We start from the raw sequence: 24,195 nt of genomic DNA on the forward strand, positions 1-24,195 counted from the left end.
TTTTTCAATGTTCTTATGCATTGCAACTATTTGCTTAAATGCAAAAATAGAAGGATTTTTCATATTGAATCTGCAAGTATAAATATAATATTTTGCCAAAATAAGCAGAAAATTACCCAAACTGTCCAGTTGTTCACTTCCTAAAAATGTTTCTTTTTTGGACAGATGTACAATATTTGGGCAAAAAGGTGCAAAAACTTCAATAAAATGGTACCAAAACTGTGAAGTAATACTGCAGTCATAAAAGAGATGCTCAATACTTTCAGTTGAATACTGAATATTCATTGAATAGTTGTATCTATCAGGTATATGTTACTTTGCCAGGCTGTTTTTGTTACTGAATATTCACTGAATAGTTGTATCTATCAGGTATATGTTACTTTGCCAGGCTGTTTTTGTTACTGAATATTCATTGAATAGCTGTATCAATCAGGTATATTTTACTTTGCCAGGCTGTTTTTGTTACTGAATATTCATTGAATAGTTGTATCTATCAGGTATATGTTACTTTGCCAGGCTGTTTTTGTTACTGAATATTCATTGAATAGTTGTATCAATCAGGTATATTTTACTTTGCCAGGCTGTTTTTGTTACTGAATATTCATTGAATAGTTGTATCTATCAGGTATATGTTACTTTGCCAGGCTGTTTTTGTTACTGAATATTCATTGAATAGTTCTATCTATCAGGTATATTTTACTTTGCCAGGCTGTTTTTGTTACTGAATATTCATTGAATAGTTGTATCTATCAGGTATATGTTACTTTGCCAGGCTGTTTTTGTTACTGAATATTCATTGAATAGTTCTATCTATCAGGTATATTTTACTTTGCCAGGCTGTTTTTGTTACTGAATATTCATTGAATATTTGTATCTATCAGGTATATGTTACTCTGCCAGGCTGTTTTTGTTACTGAATATTCATTGAATAGTTGTATCTATCAGGTATATGTTACTTTGCCAGGCTATTTTTGTTAGTGAATATTCATTTAATAATTGTATATATCAGGTAAATGGTATTTTGCCAGGCTGTTTTTGTTACTGAATATTTATTGAATCAGGTATATGTTACTTTGCCAGGCTCGCTTTATACTTTCAAACCTTTTCTTCTGGGCAAGTTTTTCTTCTATGTTCCTTTTATTGTAATAATGAACGATCTTTGGACAAGGTTTTCTTCCATGCTCCCATTATTAAAAAGACAAAATTTTCTTTCAGGTATCCTTGGGCAAGGCACTTTACTCAAATTGCCTTGGCAAAAAATAACCTACTTGTGTTGCTTTGCCATAAAAACCAAACCAAGTGAAAACAAGACCTGATCGTAAACATAACTCTTTACTGTACAACAATCTGTTATAATCAAATAGGTCAGAGTTACAGGGGTTCCATGGAATAAGTTTCTTGGTTCCTTGAAGTCATGGATTTACACAAAAACTTTAACTCAGAGTCAACACAAATGCCACCATCACTGCTGCCAATGCCAATAAGATCAGAATTACTATGTCTCAAAAAAAAATTCTTCAGAAAAAGGTCACACAAAATGACCCATGGTAATAACATATAATGCCAATACATGGCTTCCTAACTTTGTATTTGAATCGAAATATGAAGCAAGATTTTTGTAAGAAGAAAAATGTCAGTGTTCCAAATTTGTTTTTGATATTTTGTTAAACCTTTAAAATTACATGTAGCAGACTCTGTATGATCAATATTTTTACATGATCAGTTAATAAATAATTTATGTGTTAGTTACCTACAAATTTTGTTTGTTAAACTCCATGTGTAACTGCTATGGATAATTAAAATATTTCAATATGCGGTATAAAACTGCACATGTTAAACTATAAAAAGTTTTGACTGGCCTAACTTTGCAAGAATTTTTTATTGAAAATCCTGGAAGGTGCTCTTCAAGTATTTTCTAAATTGAGAGCCATTAATAAACAATTGCTATCATGATTATTATGAAAAGCAATGATTATGTATATTTTTATATAATATATCTCCAAGGTTAAATTTCCAAAGTCATATCCAAACATCACTTAAAAAATAAAGAGCACTGGTATTTGACTGCTATTCAAACATTTATCTTCTGGAAACTTCTTCAATCATAAAGGAACTTTTCGAAGAAGTACAGTTGACTCCTTAATTATAGGATATAAGAACAATAAATCCTCACACCTGTTTCCTTTTCCTGCATGATGGAACACTTTAATCATGTCTAAAAATATCACTTTAACAGGTTTCATGTGAAATTTTCAACTTTTATACTGTTTTGTACACTGTCCTTTTCAAACTACCACTTAAGCCATACAATCCCAATATTAATATTATCACTACATCAATCAGTGCTTGTCAAGAATGGGAGTACAATAAATGTAACCTTGAAGTGTGAGTTTATTTGAAGGATCTTAACTATTTGAGATATCAAAGATCTACAACTTGCATGTTTTCCAGTACACAGAGGGCTACAGAAGTCCTGAAGGAACACACTTTACGTTTTTAGATCATGGTTTATGGATTTGAGATCTCAATATCTTAGATTCGGATTAGTAAAGTGATCTCGAGCATGTACACGGAGAACTTGGATTAGTTAGCTGAGATATCAGATTTGTAAGCCAAGATGTTGGATTAAAAAAACTGTGAAATGTGTTCCTTCATGGCTTCTGTACAACAGAATCAAGGGCTTGGTCTATTTTTTTTCATTCTTTATCACAAGCAATTTCCCACTTGTTTGGATTATCTGATAATCTACTTTTTTGGATTATCTGATAATATACTTAACAAATACTTGCTGTCAATTGCAAAAATCTTGAACTAAAGGCTGGAATTCATTACATTTGCAAGTGAACACCCATTTTTGTCATTATAGCTTTCAATATTTTCCATATCAACTAATACTTACGTTACAAAAGTTATCAATATTGAGGAACAGTATGAAATTTTAAACTAGTTGATAAGACATAATGCAAATGATGTCAATAGACAATACAATACTTAATTTGGGCCACAAGTATTATAGTTTTTCTATGACTACCATTAACACTGTTCTTCAGACATAACTCATTTCAGTAAGAAGAGCCTATTAAACTTAACTGGAAAATATATATCTCTCTCTCTTCTCTCTCTGCATTTTTCATTTCCAGTGTAATTAACCTGAACTCACTTTAAACAACATAAACTTCAAGCTGACGACAACATGAACACAATTTCATTTGACATCAGTTTTTCAGTTATAATAACTTAACCATTAGCTAATACTACTTTTTGTTCCTGCTATAATTTTGTTCATGTTTTGAGCAATAAAAATAGCACACACATGAATCACATAAATCATCAATTTCTATTCATGGAAAAACTCATGTAGACACTAAGTTTAGTGCTACTAAAACAACATTTGACAGTCTCTCTGAGGTTTTACACTGATAATCGGCTGCCATCTTTTCTGTGTCCCAAACTGATTCTTTAATTCTAATTCACTTCCTAATAAAATCCAAAACTTGGCTAAAATCCAACAACATGCACAGAACCAGTCTAACAAAAATGGAACTGAAAAAAATGGTGGACTGATTGAGACAGTAAAACATTCTATAGACCATCAAATGGTATCACTAAATTTAGCACCTACATGTTTAAGCTTTGAAAATAGAAAAGTTTAACCTGCCTAACCCATTTGACTGACACAAGGTCTTCTTACTACTGAAACATTACCATATGAATAAAATATTGCAAGAAATGCTAGTAGTGTGTTAACTAATCTTGGGCATTTAAGAATGATCACAATAGCAGTCAAAACTTATATAAAGAATCAATTTAAAACAATGAACAGAGAAAAGATTTCTATAGTATAGCAATGCACAGATAGTTTTCCTGACATTAATTATTAAATTACAGATATCAGAACTCTAAAATTCTACTTGTACACTCTTCCTAAGTCATGTTAAAAGCATTATCAACCACTTCAATGGGGCACTTTCAAAAACATGATTTACATACCACAGTTGCTAATACAAAGTTTACCAGGAATGAAACTACTTATCTTGGTATGTAATTTGCCAAGCAGTAAATTGCCTTTCACTGAAAACCTATCCTGCATTGATAGGATAGGTTTTCTTTTCAAAGCACGAAACCAATGACCTGTTGAAACATGCCATATCAGCAAAAATGCTTACATTAGTAGTAATGGAAGGGTCATTGGATTTAAAATCTTTAAAAGTAAATTGCCCATCAAAACCTCCCTTGTTCAGGTAACTTAATGATATATATAAATGAATTTTTAACATTTCTTGTGCCAACATGACCTATTAATCAACATTTCTAGCAAGTACTATAAAGTCCAACAACTTCAATTGCAACTTTTGCAAAATATATACAACTTTTACATACATTAGTACTGGTTCTGTTCCATAAAAATATTTGTTTAAATGCATGTATACCATTTACCATGCCAGTCTCGTCCAATGCTATATCCACTCAATCTTTCTTTTTAAAAATAATCACTATAGTTTTAGAATTTTTTTGGAATAAATGCCAACATTCCACTACGATAAGTTCATCCATGCATTGAGACAGCTCTATGAAAGAACCATATACATGTTCAAAATCTGTCTGTAATGATAAAACAGACCAAGTACTGGTGAATTTACTTTTTTCCGGCATACCAATTTTCATGCACTTTGTGAGCAATACAAACTGTAAATTTAAAATTCCAATGAGTAATGACCTTTGTGAAAACAATATGACCCCCTTCCTGAGCCACCAATTCAAGTACCAACACAAATGTGACTTTTTACAAAACCATGAAAATTGATACAGAATAAAACAAATTAATGAATGCACTTAACTCGGTTCCTCAAATGAACGAAACTGAATTTAAAAAACAGGTTCTATCTGGTTCAGTCCTGGTGATGATGTAACTGTAACAATAATCAACTGGCCACAAGTCCCAAAAAGATGTGACCCCATGTGTGATTGCTAACAGTGATGCTTTTCTTTATATTTTAGCAAAAAAATGGCACCTTCTATGTCCACTTCACACTACATTTGTCACTATATTAAGTAAGAAACTTTGAAGCAAATAATTATACCTTAAAACCGCAAGGGCTTAAGGTTTAGCTAATGAGAAAAACAAGAATGGTGAATACTGAATTCAACATACTAGGAATATTTCACAAGGCTCAGCTCACTCTGTCATTCCAAATAAAGCACAACTTACTCTGTATATTACTGAAGCCTACTGTTAATGAACATAAAGCATAAAGAAATAATCATGAATTAAATCATTATTTATTATACAGTGAAAGAATAACATTTGAAATCATTTGCTTATGAATGGTAGGACTTAACCAAACACAATAGAAACACAATATGTCCTATTTTGAATGTACATGTACTAATTCTGATAAACTCTAATGTTTCAGTTATTTTTTTATACAGTAATTTTTCATACTATAATTTTTCATACAATTTAGTTTTTTCATGCACTGTAGTTTTTCATAAACCTCAATTGATGAAAATTTATATTTATTTCTGTTTTTTAAATATGAGTACAAAAGAATATTTTTCTTGGTAAAATGTCTGCGAATTTAGATATCCAAAAATAATAATTAATTCTTAGCCTGTACATGTGAAAAAGTAATAAATAAAAGTGTATGAAAATTTACAAACATTAAGAAACATACATTCCAAATAATGGTTTAAAAAAGTCAACAGGAATACATATAACTCATATCATTGCAAAGGATCAAGTTTAATTATTCGCATTATGAAAATCTATTTCAAAACAATGACTCTATACATGGGAAAGGACAACTCCTGAAACCACTGAAGTGAATAATTCTGTACAAAGTCTAAATCTATTGTTTCTAAAAAGTTCATGACACAATTCCAAAACCAGAACAATGCCAGCTCAAACGATCATCTGATATCTTAAAAAAGTGATTATGAAAGCAAAATATATGCCATGTCAGATTATATTTATGAGAATGCAAACCACAAGCAAGACTTCCTTTTCCAATTTCTCACCTGAAATATTTTTTAATATTGATAGTTGCTAGGAAAAAAATAACAAAAAACAACAAAATACTGAATATTAAATTCATGAATACAAGAAATTTGACAGAAATTCTCTTTTTCTTGAAATTTATAAAGTATTTTCAATAAATAAATTGTTTTAATGGTCTCTCACCATAAAAGTGACAAGTATACATGACCCCTAAAGTAACATAGGTATACGGTAATTGATCCCAGTATAAGTATCACAGGTGTACTCAAATCTGAAGATTTTATTGAATACATATTTGAACAAACGTAACAAACTATAGTACATTTCTTAATGAGCAAGACAAAATTAAATAAAAAAGAATTTAATAAATACAACCATTAAATTGAGCAATGACAAATAAAAGTGGTGTGTTTGGTCCGAGTTATATGTACACCATGTTAATACAAAATGGTGTGCAAGTATAACATAGTCCAATATACTAAATAAATCAATTCAATCCCATTCCAGACAGTGAAACCTGACTTAGCAGATACCTATATATAAAGGATGTATAATCATAATGGACAAAATTTATAATCTGTGTAAATGTACAATGTAAAATACTGCAACACTAAAGCAGGTGTATTTATCTTTTTTCAAGTCAATATTTTCAATTCAAAAGAAATACAATTTGTCTTGTTTACACTTATTTCACTCTGCTGACCCGTTACAACAGCATTTGAGTGTATCTCTCAGCCTTTCATTGTGCGACAATGACATAATGTTATCGTACATTGTACAGATAGTGACTGTTGCTGACACATGCAGGCCTCCAAAAGTGGTATGTATCATCTTGAGGAATGCAAAATGGGTTCATGTTAGAATACCTCTATATGGAATGACCAAACATCAATGAAATTGTTCTGTGTTCTATTCAATGTCCTTAATACTACAATAGACAGGTTTTACTCCATTTACATCGCACTATTCCTTCTCAGGTTTAAAGGTACTGATATGATATACCATTATATGAATGAAAGGTCAGTGGTGTACAAATGTTTCAGTAATTTAATTAGATCTTTACAGAATGTAGATCTGCTAAATAATTTTAATGAAAAGCTTCATACAAAGAGCAGTTTTTCTTGGCATAAAGAAACTTGTTTTCAAACTTCAAACAAGTTTTTTAAAAATTCCATGCTTCTACATTCTATTTTGTCATTTAATCTGTTAAATAAAATTCTATCAATTCATAACAGCAAGATTTATATCATGGTTATTTTTAAATGATTAAAAGATATAAAAAAATTGTGATTTCTTGTAGATTAATCTAATTACAAATCAAAGTATTAAACTAATGGCCCTATTCCTGTTTCTAAGGTACTCTGTAACTTCACTATTAAAAAAATAAGAGAAACATGGAAAATACTGTTGGAAAAAAGTAAATTTTATTCATGATATATAAGCTTTCTCATTATATTAAATCAATGATACTCTCAAGCATCATCATATTAGAATGAAATCAATGATAACATCAAGCATGGTTAGAATCAAATCAATGATAACATCAAGCATGGTTAGAATCAAATCAATGATACCATCAAGCATGGTTAGCATCAAATCAATGATACCATCAAGCATGGTTAGAATCAAATCAATAATAACATTAAGCATGGTTAGAATCAAATCATTGATAACATTAAGCATGGTTAGAATGAAATCAATGATAATACCATCAAGCACGGTTAGAATCAAATCAATGATACCAACAAGAATGGCTAGAATCAAATCAATCATAATACTATTAAGCATGGTTAGAATCAAATCAATGATACCAACAAGCATGGCTAGAATAAAATTGATGGTAACATCAAGCATGGTTAGAATCAAATCAATGATACCATCAAGCATGGTTAGAATTAAATCAATGGTAACATCAAGCATGGTTAGAATCAAATCAATGATAACATCAAGCATGGTTAGAATTAAATCAATGATACCATCAAGCATGGTTAGAATCAGATCAATGATAACATCAAGCATGGTTAGAATCAAATCAATCATACCATCAAACATGGTTAGAATTAAAATCAATGGTAACATCAAGCATGGTTAGAATCAAATCAATGATAACATCAAGCATGGTTAGAACCAGATCAATGATACCATTAAGCATGGTTAGAATCAAATTAATGGTAACATCAAGCATGGTTAGAATCAAATCAATGATACCATCAAGCATGGTTAGAATCAGATCAATGATACCATCATGCATGGTTAGAATCAAATTAATGATAACATCAAGCATGGTTAGAATCAAATCAATGATACCATCAAGCATGGTTAGAATCAGATCAATGATACCTTCATGCATGATTAGAGAATGAAATATGTCCTTTAGTATACATCATCAAAAGAAGCAATTGGCTTGATTTTCTTTCATTATCAAAGATGAGTATCAAACAAACTTACATAGGTAGATCTCACTGTTCAACAGTGAGCACAATGCATTGTACATACTGACTAAGAACTTTTCACTTTTAATTTGTAAATGACCTTCTGAGCTGTGGAGTAAAAAAAAAGGCTAAGTTTGACGAGGAACTGAATACAGAGTACTATGTACTGTACATGCTGAGTGTGAACCTAGGGTTCATTTTGTATTGTAAATATTCTTTTCTTGGAGCTTTCACTGACACTTGAAAGGTAGTATTATTTACATTCACTAAATACCTGAAAGGTTTCCTTGTTTGATAATACTATATTCTTGACAAATTGGGAAAATGGAGCAGCTTTGAAAAAGTCTAATGCATGGTACATGGATACCGTATTTTTCAAAATGACTTGAATAAAATTAGTAAAAGGATAGTTTTAAAATCAAAACACCCTGACTTAAATAAGCATTAGGTTTAAAGTTGAATTCCAAGTCTGTACTTGCATCAGTGATATCTAACACTAGAAATAGGAGAATAAGAAACACCTGGTATGGGTACACAATCACCACTTTCATCCACTGCTTTTATTTTTTAATAAGAAACAAACATTAAATCTTTGTGGGGTAATGTACACAGAATGGATTAATAATATATAAGATATGGCTTATTATTACATAAGAAATGGTTACTATGATGCTGTAAAGTTAATTATATTTTCATTTCAAGATCTGTTATGATTACAGCGAGCTGAAATTACTGACTATGTTATGCCCATCTCAAGGGAATTCAAATTACTGTAAATTGTTTGTAAATTCATGCCAGTAGACAATGTGAGCTGTGCTTGTCCACACCATATTATGACCATAAATAGTCTGTCTGCTTTTGGTGAAATTAATTTTGATTCAGTACCCATCTATCCATTTATTGTATATACTTGCCTATAGGTTCGGTCCAACTGCAAACTACATTGAGCCAGAGCTGCTATCCCATAATGCACTGGCAGTTCTGGCTCTATGCAATTTGTTAGAAGTAATCAAAAAAAAAACAACAACATAGACCCTGTTTTAATGTCACATTATGTGATGACAGACCAGGGTCTATGTTGTTTGCAGTCAGACTGACTTTTAAGTTAGCATACAGATATTTGCAACATAAGCAAAATGTCAAAAAACCTTGACCTATCTCAACCCATACAAAAACATCACATTCTCCATCTGATAGATTATAAGACAATGCTGTATAACCATAAAAGTTCTTGAAATATGATTGAGTTCCCATTTTATATGTAATCTGTTAAGAGCATAATACATATTTTTTAAAAGCAACATTACAAAAAAAATTACATCCTAAAAAATGTACACCACTTTTTACAGTACATTGAGTGAAAATTATTGTCAATATATTTTGCACCTTCTTACAAGTAATATGTGAGACACAAATCAGTAAAATGGTAAATATCATGCACTAGACATATAGTTGAGACAAATTCATAAAATAAATAACAATTCTTCACCATCTCAACGAGATTACAAGGCTGCTTTCTAATGGAAACAGAATAGCTATTAAAAATAATCTTCGTTAACTGGTCAATGCCCTTGATTGGGCTTCTTAACTTATAACTGAAAAGCAAACCATCAAAAACAATGTGCTACAGCAGATCAGCATCTTTGTTGTTTGTAGTTTGACTCAACTTACATAGCAAGTATTTATGGTAAGGAAAAATAAATATCGCAAGCTCAACAAGGATGTGTGACTGTAGTAATTGCACTGAGAAGTCACCAGAAGTGCAAATATTACACATTATATTTTCAAGTGCTACTGTAGTTTTTAACAATGGCTATCAATCCAATCCCTTACATTCTATATTGTACATCCTGTAATCTCCAGCTATAAATTTATGAACTAAAATATGCTTTAACAAAGCATTAATGTGCCTGCCATTACATTTTTTCAAAAGAAGGTGGGAATTTACCAATTAAATATTCAGTTCTAATACAGCCAATAGGTCAAGAAAGGGCACGTTGTACACATACAAAACTTGTTTATACATGTATGGAAACAACCAATAAAGAATGTGATGCACAATAATGACATTTACTTTTGGGACTAATTTAGGGTCAGTGTACTTGAATGGAGCATTTGTCACATTTACCATACAGATACATAATTATCTGTATGTTGAGCTTAACTCCAAACCAAACCAAATCTGATATTTTTTTAATTTGATCACAGAAAATGCAGACATAGGTCATTTGCTTGAAGTAAGGTGGTTCCCATCTATCGAAAGGATACAACTTTTTAAGGACACTGCCCAATAATAAAATAGTATATTTTAATCCTTCAAGAGATGCTGAGTTGACATTTTGTAAAATAAAGTCAGTGTTTTAAATCAAAAGGGGTGACCTTATAAATGGAACCACTGTATGGAGTACAAAATGTTTTGAGCATAGATTTTTTATTTATTGAAACACAGACAATTAAGCAGCAGATATAAATACAGTAACAGTTCATTTATATGAATCGTGAATGTTCCAATCTACCTTCTAATAAAAATCAAATGCAATTATATCCCATGACTTTTTAACATCAAGACTGGTAAAATAAATATATCCAAACAATATGGAATCCGCCTACCCCGTTGTAATGTAAGGAAAGTTTATACCCTAATATATGTATTAAATTCACTCTAGAACCAAAATCGTACAAAGTAAATATTTTAATCACTGCACTATTCAAGCCTCGTGGCTAGTGTCGATCAAGGATGTCCACTGCAAATATTCACAGGGTTACATGCTAGCTACATAGTGTCAGTTAAGATACATAAGTTGTTAATTTGACATGCTGAGACAGGCCTGGCACTGGCACAGTGGCGGGAAAATAGATGACTCCACACATTATATTCTATCAAAAGGGTTGAATTGGTTCAATGTAAGGCAAATACCACAGCTGAACAGAGGCCCTTTTTAATGGGCTATCCTTTAATCCTAAGCCCTATTAGTGACATGAGCATAAAATAAATTAAGATAACAATGTAAGAAAAGAAATCAAAATGTAGTATCTGGTGATAATGGGTATGAAAACATTTAATAATTTCATTCAAAAATAATTATGAGTTTAGATCTACTTTCATAAATGTATAGTTTTTATGTACTTTTTGCAGAAAAAAATTAATTATCAATTAATTAAACAAAAACAATTACAAAAACACCAAGGCAATTTTTTGACGTGGAATACAATTTTATTATATAATGTCAAAGAGTTCAGTACATTTGTATTGTCTGATAACCAGTTGTGAAAATTTAACCTTGCAGGTACTAACTACATTAAATAGACAATTAGATTACAAAACTGCAATAATTAAAATGTACTTCTAAATATATTATGGAAAACACAATCACAAAGAATTACTGAATACATGGCATAGCCTATAATAAGTTACTCTGGGTTTGCCAAAAAGGTGCTATTTAATTTTTCCTTTAATAACAAGTATGGTTGGGACTTGCTTTAAAACTAGATTTAACACAGAATGACTACAGAACTCTAGGGGTTTGGTAGTAGCCAGACAAGGAGCAATTGACAAAATATTACTGGTATATCAAGTGCTTATGCAGTATTCTAGCCTCTTAACTGCTTTAAATAGAGGAATTTCTGCTCATTCTTTGGTACAATGTAAATAGGTTACCTTACTGAAGCTATTACTTTCTCTCTGTATGTAAAATTATAATAACCCAATTCCTTCAACTTAAGCAGATTTAAATTTTGACCTTCTGAATTGAATTTAATTCTTTAGACATGCATTGAGTTATATAGTTCTTTTTTTCTCTCAAAAACTGTTTTTTGTCTTTAATAATTTTGAAAACAATAAACAGGCAACAAGGTGTTATAGGAAGCAGTAATATCATAGCAGGCAACATGGTTATAAAACAATGAAAAATTTAAAATGGAGACTCAAAGTACATTTTAATAGGTTAGGTCTACAGCAAGCACACGAGTAACTACAAACATTCAACAGGCTAGATCTACCGGTACTGAAAGCACACAATGAGTAACTATTAACATTGAACAGGCTAGATCTACAGTGAGTACACAATGGGTAACTATAAATATTCAACAGGCTAAATATACTGGTACTGAAAGCACACAATGAGTAACTATTAACATTCAACAGGCTAGATCTACAGTGAGTACACAATGGGTAACCATAAATATTCAACAGGCTAAATATACCAGTAATGAGAGCACACATTGAGTAACTATTAACATTCAATAGGCTAAATTTACAGTGAGTACACAATGAGCAACTATTAACATTCAACAGGCTAAATTTACAGTGAGTACACAATGAGTAACTATTAACATTCAACAGGCTAAATTTACAGTGAATACACAATGAGTAACTAGTAACATTCAACAGGCTAAATCTACCAGTACTGAGAGCAAACAATGAGTAACTATTAACATTCAATAGGCTAAATCTATCAGTACTGAGAGCACACAATGAGTAACTATTAACATCCAACAGGCTAAATCTATCAGTACTGAGAGCACACAGTGAGTAACTATTAACATTCAACAGGCTAAATCTATCAGTACTGAGAGCACACAATGAGTAGTAACATTCAACAGGCTAGATCTACAGTGAGCAGACAATGAGTAACTATAAACATTCAACAGGCTAAATTTACAGTGAGTACACAATGAGTAACTAGTAACATTCAACTGGCTAAATCTACCAGTACTGAGAGCAAACAATGAGTAACTATTAACATTCAAAAGGCTAAATCTACCAGTGCTGAGAGCACACAATGAGTAACTATTAACATTCAATAGGCTAAATCTATCAGTACTAAGAGCACACAGTGAGTAACTATTAACATTCAACAGGCTAAATCTATCAGTACTGAGAGCACACAGGCTAGATCTACAATGAGCACACAATGAGTAACTATTAACATTCAACAGGCTAGATCTACAATGAGCACACAATGAGTAACTATAAACAATCAACAGGCTAAATATATCGGTAAGAAGAGCACACAATGAGTAACTATTAACATTCAACAGGCTAAATATACCAGTACTGAGAGCACACAGTGAGTAACTATAAATATTCAACAAGCTAAATCTACTGGTACAGTGAGCACACAATGAACAACTATTAACATTCAACAATTTAAATCTACTGAAAGCACACAATGAGTAACTATTAACACTATTAACATTCAATTGGCAAGATCTACTTAGAGCAAATGAAGAGTAACTATTAACTTTTAACAGGCTAAATCTACTGAGAACACACATAAAGTAACTATTAACTTTTAACTGGCTAAATCTACTGAGAACACACATAAAGTAACTATTAACTTTCAATAGGCCTTATTTATTTTGAACATGCATAGAGCAACTATTTACATTGAATTTGCTATATCTAATTTTGGGAGCATTAAGAAAGATGTAGTGAAAGCATATGTATTGTAACTATTGACATTCAACAGGTTACATCTGCTAAGAGCAGATGTACAGTGGTCAAGCAAGTGGAAATCAGGGAGGTGACTACCCCTCAATGTTAAGCAAAAGGGATGCTGTCAGGAGTTGAAATTTTCAGAGTATCTGACCTCACCTTAGTGTAACATGGCAATTCCCCACAAAACTTATATTCTGATGGGGTGGAGGTTGGAAACTGACATTTAAAAACATTCTCATAGCAAATTAGGATGTTGCTACAGAACTTGTCCTTGGGCATCTCGAACTCTCATGCTGCTGTTGCACATACAGAATAACTATTAATGCTCAGCAAGCTAGATCTATGGAGAGGAAATGATTAAAGTTTCGTAAGACATGATTCATTTTAAGTGCCTTCAAAATTTGGCAGAAGATTTTGTGTGAAACTGCCTCATTCATAAATATCCAATCCACAATATAGAGTATTGTTGGTGCAGTATGACAAATCTCTTTGAGCAACTGGAGTTACTTCACTGAATCCAAATCTCTAGGTATAAATAAAACTTGTATGGCTTTTCATATTCAGCTTTCTCGTTTTCTTATGGAGCAAATGATTTAAAATTAAAAAATACAAGGCTGGTCAATGCAACAATGTAAAAAAATGTTACAGTTCTGTGAAAGTAGACTTCTACACTTATATAGTTGTGAATGAAGAATGATTTTAAGTCTAGTGGAGATAGCTAATGAGAACACTGTATATTCACTTTGTACTCAGCATGCATTATAAGTTTAGTGAATACAGCTAATGAGAACAATGCATGTTCACTTTGCAATCAACATACATTTTAAATCTTGTGCAGACAGCTAATAAGAACACTGCATATTCACTTTGGACTCAACATCCACTTTAAGCCCAGTGCATACTACTAAAGAGAACACTGCATATTCACTTTGGACTCAACATCCACTTTAAGCCCAGTACATACTACTAAAGAGAACACTGCATATTCACTTTGGACTCAACATACATTTCTTGTATCAATGTTCATGCTAATGACATTCCCTGTCTTTAATGTTACACATTACAAAATAAAATGTATCCCTGATGATAAAATTGATACATATGATATGTCCCTGATTCTGATTCTAAATGGCTAAAAAGTGAGAAAACCAAATCTCTGACATGACACTAAATTAGAATTGATTACTATATTGTACACACATTTGAAAAATCTCCTTGAAATGATACAAAACTCCCCCATAACCATGATGGCTGTTCCAGAAGTATCACATGTATGCCACATGTTTTAGATTCAAATGTAAATTGAAATTATTTTACTGAATATTACTGGGTATTCCTTCCAACAAATAAATAGAAAACTACACTAACTCTATCGAAAATAAATATACATGTGATAATGTATTAAATTACACAAAATCATACCAAGATATATATATATATATATATATATATATATATATATATATATATATATATATATATATATATAAAACCTCTGGATGCATATGACAACCATACTGTATACAGAGTGGAACAGAATTCCTTAGTTTGGCTCCCAGACAAGCACACTTCTTATAATAGTCTGAATTTGGTTTAGGTCAAAATAAATTGCTCTTTGAGATGAATCTTAATTCATATGCATGTACATTTTCCTCACATTTAAAATTATATGATTTTGGAATGGCTGGTTCCTCATTCTTACTGTGATAAGGGCAACAGTTCTGGGCTGAATAGGTATGGGCAAATCCCTTTTGCACTAAAGATCCTGGTTTACTGTTGACTGGATATGACATATCAAATTTTAATTCAAACCCTTGGCAATGTAGAGTTTTGAACATCTATTAAAGTCATGGATAATTGATCCTGAAATATTTGGAGGAAATAATACCTAATGCTGTATTGTAATGTAACAATACACAAACTGATTACCAACATCTTGTGTTTATTTCACATCTCCCAGTGCAATGGACTGTAAAATTAATTATCAAGTAAGATACATACATGTCACAAAGTTTGTATGGCTCAATTTGTTCTGCGTTCTGGTTGTTGATAAGGACAACAAAACAAAGTATACAGAACCATATCAAACATAAGTAATTGGTACGTAACAATAGTCTTATATCAAATATCAGTGTAAATGATATAGTATTTCAAACAATATGAGCATATGATACAGTGATTTTTGCCAAGATAGATTTAGAAAATTGTAAAATTGGTGGAATGTTATAAACCACAATATTTTAGCATCATTATCTCCATGATCTTGAGGGGAATATTGCAATACCATCCTTTTGTCCATCCATCCAATACCACATTTCCTCCTGGAAATTCATTAAATAATTGTTGTGATATTGACCCTGGAGTAACCATCTTCAAAAGTAGTATTTTCTTTGCCAATCACCCTCTAGAGTTGGGTAATTGTTAATTTCAATTACAGTGAATTTTCAAAATACAGAAACTTATTGGCAAAATAATTTTCATATTTTTTCATTCATATATTTTCATATGTGAAAAATATATCCTTATATTTTAAAACGTGAAAGTACAAGATTTCCCATCATGCTATATGGCACTTGACTGTATATGCCTGGATAACTGGATAAGTTATACCGGCAGCAACAAAAATAAGTACTTTATGTGCTAGAACAAAAAAAAATAGGAACTGTATTATATTTCAGACATGGAATTTAATTTTCACATCTGCATGATTTTACTTCCCCTAACATTCTTGACAACAATGATAAACCTGCTGTGATGCATTACTGAATTGGTCTTGCTTTGATGTCAGATATAATCAAATAGTTTACAAAATGTCAAAAGTGTCATTTTGTGTGACAAATTAGGTCATCTCAATCAATACCCCTCTCTTAAGTCAATGCTATTTATATGATCAGCCAATGAAATTAGACTCAAATGTACTGTAGGCTTAAATAACATCACCAGTCAGATCTTAGTAAATGTCATTGGCAAGCCTCAAAAGCACTGTACACTTAGATAACATTTTCAAGCAGATCATAGTAAAAGAATATATAAGCAAAATTAGTTTGTCTCCACAAAGTCTATCAAGTTTTAGACTTTATAATTACCAAAAGAATGTGGCTGAAAATTGGAGATCCTTAATTTTTTTATTAAACAAGGCATGTGCTGTATGTCTGTAATTATACTGAAAGTAGTCCTTACATTGTCTAGTCAGTTCTATTCCATTCCAAGGAGAGTAAATATTTTTGGTCTTCAAACAAAGAGCTGAGAATTTCTACTGAAGCATCCAAAATACATGTAACAAGTATGTTTATCATTACTATGTAACTTTTGTCAATACCACTGTTATCAATTGAGTTGATAAGCATTAGTCACTTTCAGTGATGTGACCAATTAAATAGTTACAGTCATCTATTGGTGTATATTCAGCTTAGCAACATTCATGTTCTTTCAGAGTTAAAGCTATCTGAAATATCGTAGCTTTTAGTAACATCAAGTGGAATATTATGGTTATTTATTGATCATCAATCAGTTAGCAGAAATGGATGATTTATAGTGAAAATATAAGATTCCTGACACTAATTGTTGAACTGATTCCAAGATCTTCTTTTTTAAATCATCATATAAGAGTAAAACCCCAATTTTTGCATAAGGTCATAGAAACAATTTTATTAATAAACTGGGTAGTTCAATTTCTTATAAGAGTCAAAAAATGACATCATTCCAAAGATGATTGTCATATGTAAAATGAGACATAAAAAGACCAATAATCATTTCCCACTTCAGACATGCCAATTCCTGCATCACAGTTACCAATTTTCAGTCAGCTACCAAAAGGGTCTAAACTTGAGAATATATATGCCATATATATTGAAAATAGTTCTGCCTGTGTTTGTTCACCTCTTACAATACACAGTTAGATATTGGTACAGCAAAAGATTGTTGCCCTGTTTAAACAATCACAAGTCAATAATAAATCACCTGTAGACATCAATAGGACTGGCAACTAAATTGTATACCTGCATGGAATAAAATGTGGAATTTATCTGTAGTACATACAAACCTACAAACATGGTTAATGACTTTTGTTAATAAATGCTTCACCTCATTTTCCTTTCAAGTTATTATTTAAAATGCTACTAAACCAAATTTGAAAATGAGAATTGTCAAACTGCTAATCACAAAAATATCCCATTAGACTGAATTTAAGTACCAATTGTAATGAAAATTTATATTAGAATATAAGGCATGTAAAAAGCATTAGACTATAGTCATCCAGAGATTACACCCACCCCCAACTCATCTCTCGTGTCCAGATTAATAATGATAGTACCTATGGCCCATCACTTTCAATTTACATCTTACATATGTTAGACTTTGTTTCTAATGTAATATTTAACACTGAATACAGAAATATATAAGGATCAGAAGGCATATCTATGCAACTTGCTATACATTTATGCCAACTTTGGTTGAAATACCATTAACAGTTTGATAGTTATGCTCAAGAAAATGAAGAATGTCCATGGACAGACAAAAAGAATGATACACACAGTAATTGCTAAACAAACTTTTAATTCCATAATAAGAGACACATGCATTTGCCAGAAGGTTACAAATCTGACTGAATGATGTACAATACTCCAATTCTACTTTAATTATTACAACTATAAATGAGATGATTCAGATACTTCAATAACTTGTACTGGCATGATTCTGTCAATATAGCACCTTTGGCAATGAAACAGGTGTGCAGTTATAAATGGAATAATAACCTGATTACTTATTAAACAACAGCTTCTGTAATGTACCATGATTGCTAGGCAAAAACCACTGTAGTGAATTCGATCAGTCATACAACAACTGACATCATCTCTCAATGAATTATTCAAATCAACATTTAGTGAACATGTCAGATCAATTAGTTTCCTTGGGAAATAAATGCATTCCACCTGAACATCAAATCATCAAATCTTGAAAATTTAATTTAAGATTTATTCACAACTTTCCAAACATACTGATCAAAAAATAGTTCATGATTATAGATAATTGTGACCAAACAAACCAATGGTTTGATTAACTTTATATTTTAAGACTAGGTTTCTGCACTGTGAGAAAAGGTAATTTGAAAAAGATATGATAATTATTTTTTTTTTGCCAAAGTAAACTTCAGAAGGATAATTTATATAAGTCAGGCGGATCTTCATAATTGGTTTTCGGTAGAGTAAGTAATCAATTGCCTCAACTTTACCAAATCACACTCTCTTGAATTTTCTATCTGCATCAGATTTTGTGTAACCTGGATATGGCAGAAACTTCCTTAATTGGACAATACCAAATTAAAAACGATAATGTTTTCAAATTATCTGTTTACCAGTTTCTGCAAAAATGCAGCAAGCCAACTATGTTAAAAGAGTGTAAGGCATCAACATGAACAAAGAAAGATTTACCCCAAAAAGATGGATGGTGGGTGTGTGGGTTTACAATAAACTTCATGTCCAGTTGCAACATGATCAGTCGAGAGAATATTCTTGAAATCATGCTAGTTTAATATCATACAAAGGACACCAAAGGTAGGTACTGCTATTATCATAAAAGATTAATTATATGGATAGATTGTTTCATGCATCTGAAAATAAATACAAACCAACACATAAAAAAGTTTCAATATATTTTGACTTACAACAAGGTCTTCCTCAGGGGACAAGAAAGAAAATATACAGGGAAACTTAAACCAAGTGACATCCATAGAATGCTAAGTATTTAAACTTTGTCACAAACAGGCAAAACTATACAGAATAAAAGGATCCAAGCAATAAAAAAATAACATCAGAAATAACTACATGTCTATTAGAATGGGATCTAGTATCTATAAGGAAAAAAAATGGATTGGATTAAAAATATACCACTGGACAAAACATTTGCAGAATGTATTGTCATCACATTTCAAGCTTTTTAAGAATTCATAAATACCAAAACCAAATATTATTCCTAGATAAAACTGTACATGTCCTACAATCCACACAATGTTATGTCCACTTTTAATGGGCATGTCTGGCTTAATAAAAATAAAACATGAAAATATGATCTTATGCCTTTTGCATCAAAGCTTACTCTTAACCCATTGGATTGATTCAAAAGTCAGAGGTCTTTTTTTTTAGTAAAATGATCTAAATTTGTAAGAAATTTTGGTGATTACATGCTAACTAAGCAGAACTTTTGGTATGTTGTGCAAAATGTCATGTTTACTAAGAAATCATATTGACTTCTTGAATATTTTTAAAATTATACATTTCTGATGCATATGAATGTACAGTCCAAAGACTGTAACACATTTTCAGTATGAATGGCCTCTGACCCATTTATATGTAGATGTTTCTATTTATAAAACCTTAAGCAAAAAAATAATAGTGAATATAAAATTTTAATTATTATACCAGGTAAACATACTTGTTTTTTTGGCTACAAATAAAACCTAAAAGGTGCTAATAATGCACTGTCTAAAATCACCGAACTTAACTTTAATGATCTCATTTATTATTAAAAATTAGCAAGATCCTTATTCATCAGCTGATATAGGTTATTTGTCTTACAAGATTAAAACACAAGAAAGTGTGTATTAATGTAAAATGACCACTTTACTGTTTCATGACTGACCTATATAACTGATTTATTGCAGCTATCTTTCCTGCATTTTTAAAAGTATGGTGCACAAGAACTATAATATACTGTAATGGTTTTATAAATAACAATAAGGGTATTGAAAAAAAAACAATTACTTTTTTTTCATATAAATAGCGTTTGGGGAAAAATCCCAATATTGCCATCGATCACCAAGTAGCCTATAGCCAAGAATGCTTTACTCATTGACTTCGTATTGCAGACGATTTTTCTCGACTTCGAGTCCAGACGAGCTCATTGCAAAGGCGCCGGATTGCATACCAGCATACACACCTTACTAGCAATGTCTAAATTTGCACAAAACAATGCATATGATCAAGACTGGTGCACGCGTTATCTTGTTATTACATCTGGATTGAGAACAACATGAAAGATTGTTAAACTCACTCTTATATTACACTAATAAACACCTTAGCAACCGCGTGAAACCGAAACCATACAGGTTACGGGAGAAGACATTCATGAAATTCATTTAAAAAAACCTGTCTTGCAATAAAATTATACTTGAACAAATTTAAACAATATCATACTTACATAGTAGTTGCCTAGCCATCTCTCTAATTTCTCCTGCAAGACATTAAAGGTCCCAATGTTGACTAATCTTCTCAGAGACTCCGCCATCTTGACGCTTTCTGGCTCTGTACTATTCAACTGCAAAGTACGCATGCGCTTGGCACAAAGTTCCGTCTGGTCATGTGACATATCAAATGGCAGACCACACTTGGTCCGACAAGCCCCGTATGTATGTATGTAACGGGACGTCAGCTCAGCAATGGATATACAATGTAGTTTTGTAATTTCATGTTTGTTTTTTTGTCATCTGGTCGTTGCATATGTTTTTGTGTTATCTAACATTGCCATGCGCTTATAGCTTCTAAAGTTTAGGCGCTGTTCTAAGTCCACATTATTATTATTATTATTGTCACAAATTCGTCCGCAAGAGGAACTCATTTAACAAAGACAATCTACGGTGAATTTGGTAATCGAGCTATTCAGTAATACAGGCTTACCAAATTAAAGTTGACAGTCAGCAACAACAAAGGAATTTGGGCTTCAAAATAAAACACCTTACGTACAGATACTATTCGGCTGACTTGACAAAACACTACTGTGTACTGAGCAGATTGATATAGTACGTTAACAGTTCAGCTTGGATAGGCATATTATTAATATCATGTTACACCAGCTTTTCATTGAAATAAATAGCCGCGAGTAAGTGTCGTGAAGAAAGGAGATTACTCGGGTTAAATTTTTGAAACAGACTTTATTTCTTTAAAGAATTATGAAGAATAACGTATCAGTGGTAACTTTTGATATGAAATACTTGATAATGAAGTAATGTATCAACATCGATTTTTTAAAATAAAAACATTTTGCAAAAATATTAGCTATATCTCAGCGTCCCAGTAATTTGTTACTTTTTTTCTCTCAATAAATTCCATCAGCATGCACTGATCTGATGTGAAAACTGTCTCGTGATTTGAGCTAGTAGAAATGGAGGAGGAGAAAACAGGGGAAATTCTTTTTCTTTAAAACTCCGCCCCTATGCAAAATACGAAACTGTAGAGTGCAACCTTATAAACCCTACGGAAATTTAACATGAACGAGACGGTATGGGGCCCTATGAGAGTTTAACATTGTATATGACACGGTGGTCTCCAATGAGAAATTAACATTATGGATTATGAAGATTATGGGCATTTTGTTTCAATCCCCCCTCCCCACACGTCCCATCCTATACACAGACACTGACGCACAGTAATTTTAATGGTCCTTTTATAGATTCAACGGAGTGCAGAGACAAAATATTTAAATAGCAAATGCACTGTTTACAAGATCCTCAATAGATTATTACTTTGCAACGACGCAGCAAATAAATTATATTAGTAATATTTTTTTAATAATTTTTTAGGCATTTACTTCTGGTTAGAAAATGTGCAGTGAATAAGCCACACGGAAAGACGATCACATGACATATCATATTTCTGAATGGATGCAGTAAATAGTAGTATAGTATGGCGATCTAGACCATGTTAAACAGGGTAAACCATGTCTGGAATTTAACTTACAGGCTACATTGCTACAACGGTAGAAGTGGTTGACCTCAAAAGGTACGATAACTTACATTGTTTCATTGTTAGAGGTGTTTGGCCTATAACGGGAATTTAACATGGGAATGTAGTGACCAACACTCAATCATCTACTAATTAATACCCCACACTATATCATCAACACGCTGGGTGTAGTGACCAACTACTGTCCAGCATTAAACACTTTACCATCAACACGCTGTGTGCAATGACCAATAATCAGTCATCAACTATCCAACATCCCACAATATACCATCGACAGGCCGTGTGTACTAACCAAATTCCTACATGTACTGCTCAACACGCCATGTGTAGTAACCATTACTTATTTATCTACTATCCATCATCCCGCACTTTACTATCCAAAATGTGACAAATACTACCCAACACGCAGTTCTTAGTGACTTTCCTCCAAGTGGCTATATGTGTATATTCAATATTTATATATAAAAGCATTACCTATATCTTAGATTACATTCGTGGTTTCATTACGTTTGCATACATTATACTGATGTTATTAATAATAATACTAAAACGAATGTGACTAAGAGTAATGAAAAAATTGCGAAACTATAGCGGAATTTATCGGAGACACACACACACACACACACAACAACAACAATAATAACAACAACGACGACCTAGATTAAAGTAGTACTAAAATTCTGAAACTGTCACGAATTTTAGAAACGCATAATAAATCCCCCAAAATGCATCAGTTTTGGCCCAGACTAAAAGTGGTACTAAAATTACGAAACTCTTACGAACTTTAGAGAAGACTGAAAACAAATTGTAAAAGTTTTGGTCGAGACTCTCTCTGTCTGTCTGTCTGTCTGTCTTCTCTCTCTCTCGTTTGTAAATTCAAAAAATCAGAATGTAATTTATTATCCCAAAATACAAAGTAACAAATTAAAAACAATAAAAAATAAAAGTTTTGTTAATGAAACCGTAAATAGTCCTTTGTGTTATATAATAAGTCCAAAATTATAGAACAATCCAAATGAGTTCCAATGGTATTCGGATAAAAATTCACTCTTGTGTCAATAGTCTTGATGTATCCCAATGATACAATCCAAAATGTCATTAAATGGATTCGTAGTAGAAATTACAATATGCTACTGAGTCCGAAATGTCTAAGCACTTGATAATTCCAATGAATAATTAAAATAAATAAATAAATTCCTCTCAACTGATACACAGTTATATCACTCCTATAAGACTGATGTTAATGCGAGTAATATCTAATTTTCAGTAATTCATTTCTTATATAGAACACTAACACGCAATAACAGAAACGGAAGATGGTTTACTATTCATTCTAGAACAATCGAAGCCTATCAACAAGGTCAAATGCTTTAACAACCAGCAAACCAGGAACTAGGCTGTCCTGGTGTTTCAAGGAAACCCTTGACCGGAAGTAAAATCACATCCACATTGTTTATTTTGATTAGTACAGCTGCACTACCTTGAAGCGACGTAAAGTGTTTGAAAAAGACATCATCTTAAAGTACAAACCCTCGATCATAAAGAAAGTTAGTATTTAATATGTTATTTAACAACTGACACTTACAATCT

At 31.7% G+C, this 24,195-nt stretch overlaps 1 protein-coding gene across 7 annotated transcripts in view; it reads right to left on the minus strand.

Moving 5' to 3' along the window:
- Positions 1–21,222, minus strand: part of LOC149796581 (mitochondria-eating protein-like) — a 65,482-nt gene extending 44,260 nt beyond the window's left edge. For all 7 annotated transcript variants that reach the window (XM_089961292.1, XM_089961291.1, XM_089961289.1 and 4 more), the window contains exon 1: positions 21,065–21,222. In XM_089961292.1, the coding sequence (XP_089817418.1) occupies positions 21,065–21,196 (132 nt within the window). In that variant the 5' untranslated portion in view covers positions 21,197–21,222. The remainder of the gene's footprint in view (positions 1–21,064) is intronic.
- Positions 21,223–24,195: the final 2,973 nt, after the last annotated feature.

This window comes from Sinohyriopsis cumingii, chromosome 6 (assembly GCF_028554795.1).
Source record: "Sinohyriopsis cumingii isolate HCF-2022 chromosome 6, ASM2855479v2, whole genome shotgun sequence".
Lineage (NCBI taxonomy): Eukaryota > Metazoa > Mollusca > Bivalvia > Unionida > Unionidae > Sinohyriopsis > Sinohyriopsis cumingii.